General features: G+C 36.3%; 1 protein-coding gene across 1 annotated transcript in view; it reads right to left on the bottom strand.

Annotated features, from left to right (window-relative positions):
- Positions 1-92: 92 nt before the first annotated feature.
- The window catches only part of KRR1 (KRR1 small subunit processome component homolog), a 15,041-nt gene continuing 11,770 nt past the window's right edge, over positions 93-3,363 (bottom strand). The window contains exons 7-9 of the mRNA XM_004700779.2: positions 2,386-2,463; positions 2,193-2,286; positions 93-636 (exon numbers count right to left, since the gene is read on the bottom strand). Of these exons, the coding sequence (XP_004700836.1) occupies positions 494-636; positions 2,193-2,286; positions 2,386-2,463 (315 nt within the window). The 3' untranslated portion in view covers positions 93-493. The remainder of the gene's footprint in view (positions 637-2,192; positions 2,287-2,385; positions 2,464-3,363) is intronic.

The raw sequence follows: 3,363 nt of genomic DNA, 5'->3' as shown, positions 1-3,363 counted from the left end.
TCCCCCCCCCCCTCTACAACTCTACTGTAATTTGCTATCGCTGCTTTACCTCACCCCATACTTAGGGTAGAATAGTAGTTAGGGAATTGGGAGAGAGCATTGGAAAGTTGTATTTATTTTCCACAAAATCAAATGCTGGGACACGATTACATTTACATTCTAACCAGTGGTACTAGTCATCGGATTTTATTGATAATTACAATGTCTAAACAATAGTTCATTTTTAAAACATTCTGTATGAAACCTAAAAAATGGCTTCTAAAATTATGCTTCGATCCAACATAGACGACAGATATACTGGTTTCTAGTACAAAATTTTGCAAAAACCACATGAATAATTTATAGAGAACTTTTCAGGAAACAAAAGCTCAAGAAAAAAAAAAAAAAGATCAAAGTATTTCTTAAAGATAAGGCAACTAATGCCTAGCACACCTCAAAATCCTTTACAAAAGGAGACAGCTTAATAACTTCTAGTCCAGGCTTTCATTGGATGTCACTTTGTCTTTGTCTTTGTCTTTTCCTTTGCTTCCATCTTAAGTCGGAGTTCCTCAGCTGTCAGGGCTCCCAGTTTCTTATTCTTGGCTTTCTGAACCTTTTCCTTGATGGCAGCCACATCAATTTTAGTTTCTGTAGAAGCTACACAAACCAAAAACAAAACATACACAACTCTGTGGATTTCACCAAGCAAAGCACAGATACTATGAAGTTAGGATAATCATTTCAGAGTACTGTTGTAACTAAAGTTTATATGAAATACCTGCGCAAAGGCAGGACCTTTTGAACTACCACTTTAAACGGTACTTGGACTAGGATAACAATATATTGGAAAGCAAAGCACTCTAACTCAACTCAGAACCATCGAGTTGATTCTGACTCATAGCGATCCTGCAGGATGGAGAAGAACTGCCCTGGTGGGTCTCTGGGATTTAACTCTTAGCACTGTAACTATACAGTAGTAAAAGTATGCATGAAAATAACTTGATAGTTTAGAAAAATCAAACCAATTACTGAATTCAGCTTATTTAACATACTTTTCCTTATAGTTGCTTGTTATATTACTTCTACTTTTTATTCATTTTCAAACCCATTTGTGACTTCAGAATATGCCTGAAAATGCCAATTCTCTACCACATGTAAAAATAATAAGACTGCATCTCATGAAGAATATTGCATTTAACAACCCTTCAAGTCTCAATATATTTAATTAGCTAATGATTAACCTGGCTTATCTAATACCAAACCAAAGAATTAAAACTGTAAGTTTTCATTTTTTTAAAAATAGATCCATGAATGACTAAATATGTTAGCAAAATGTTGGTAGTAATAACAATTACTTAGATAAGTTTATGAAGGCCATCCTATATAAGCAACCATAATAATCAAAGCCAAAAAATGTGAATAAAAAAGGGAAAGGAAGCACAGAACAATGCAACTTTTTCTTGCAATTTAAAGTATGACATTCAGAGCACAAGAAGCCCAGGGAATACAAGATTCATACAAATTATGTAGCAAGGTGAGAAGCAGAGATTTTTCCCACTGTGGTGAAAGAGGTACATAGATAGCTTCAAAATACCGAACAGACATAATACATGAGACAGAAATGAAAATGCTTGACATTTAAGTTTTTTATATAGTGTATCCCTTACACACTGGAAGAAAAATGGGCATTCTACTCTCATAAATAGTTACAGGCGGCGGACACACAGGGCCACTTCTAATGTGTCCTAGAGTCGTGAGGGGCAGCAGGGCCTCCAGGCCCATGAGCAGCAGCGTCACTCAGAGTGTGCTAATCTTACACAGTCAATGCTGCTGGCAACATGAAGACAATGTACAATCTCTCTTTTTGACCAATAGGACTGATACAATCCTGGTGCTGGGTGCACATTCCCCCTTGAGTACTCCTTATTGCCAAATTATTAAATTGAAAAAAAAATCAATTAAAATGAAACTAAAAATGATGCCCTACTTTGCTTTGCTTTGTATCAAAACAAAGAGTCCTTCCCCAGGCCAGACACCACTACCAACTGGGGGCCCCCCGAAACAGGCAGTAACCACTGTGAAGCTTTAAATTACTGGAGCCACTGGGTGGTCCTAGGATTAATGAAATGCTTAGAGAATTGATGGAGAATATAGTTACTTCGTACTTGATAGTCAACGACATTTAGACAAATTCAGTTGAAAAAAATCATTACCTTCCTTAGGTTTCACAACTGGTTTTTCTTTAGGTGGAATAAAAGCTTTGTTTCTTTCCTCTTGTCTCTTACTGAGCGCTTCTGCTTGTTTAGCCTAAAGCATTAATAAAGCTTACATTAGTAAAACAAAACTAAGTTATGAACTCAGTTAGGAACTTTGCTAATGATGTGAACCAGACATAAACAGTCTTACCTTTATAGCTTCCATCTTCTGTCGTTTCTTCTGACTTGCCTTCAAAAAATATTCACCACTAGCCAATTCTTTGTCAATCTGTAGAAAATGGCATTCACAATTAGGTCTAGAATAATGCAGATGAGAAGTCATTTCAACTTTTGAAAATGGACTAATTTGAAGAGAGCTTTAGGACTTTTCCCCCTTCCAACTGATAAGTCTAGCCACTGTCAGACTCTACAATGGGTACCAAATGAGCATACGGCCGGTATCCTGAGACACTGAAATCTGATCAGGAGGGCAGACAGAGCACAAACCCACACCACGCACGTACAGGACACTTTCCCCAGAGGAAGCCTAGCACACATAGCAGTGAAGCTTTCAATAATGTACATAAAGTGACTAAACGTACATGAAATAGCTGAATTAGAAGTTACAGATAATAAATATCCCAAGGGAGAAAATGTTCAGTGTCATAGGAACTAACAAATTACAATAAAGAAAGGCCATGTTAATGATAAGATTTATTAGTGGCTAAAATAAAATAAAATCTTTGACCAAATTTATATCTGCAAAATTAGACCTGGGGATTGGGATTTATTAAAATTTATATCCAGAAAAGGAAATGTATGGTGTTGGAAGCTAATTCAGTAAAATCTGACAAATAAATAAACAAACAAACAAACAAACAAATAAATAAAGTTAAAAGAATCAAATCCTCAATCTATGGAAACAATAACAAAAAATATTGAGGCATTAAAAATTAGAAATACTGTACTGCACTCTGAAGAAATTTACCTAGTAAATTTATACCAGTTTACTGGTATTTAGAAGGAGCCCAGGTGGTGTAGTGGTTACAAGTTGGACTGCCATCTGTAAGGATAGCAGTTTGAAACCACCAGCTGCTCCTTGGGAGAAAGACGAGGTTTTCTACTCCTGTAAAGAATGGGTGCATAAGCAAATGTGGCAAAGCAAGCTGATGGTGCCCGGCTATCAAAA

This window comes from Echinops telfairi, unplaced genomic scaffold (assembly GCF_000313985.2).
Source record: "Echinops telfairi isolate 266 unplaced genomic scaffold, ASM31398v2 ScPeMD7_2;HRSCAF=8, whole genome shotgun sequence".
In the NCBI taxonomy this organism is placed as follows: Eukaryota; Metazoa; Chordata; class Mammalia; order Afrosoricida; family Tenrecidae; genus Echinops; species Echinops telfairi.
This window is presented reverse-complemented; position numbering and strand designations above follow the sequence as displayed.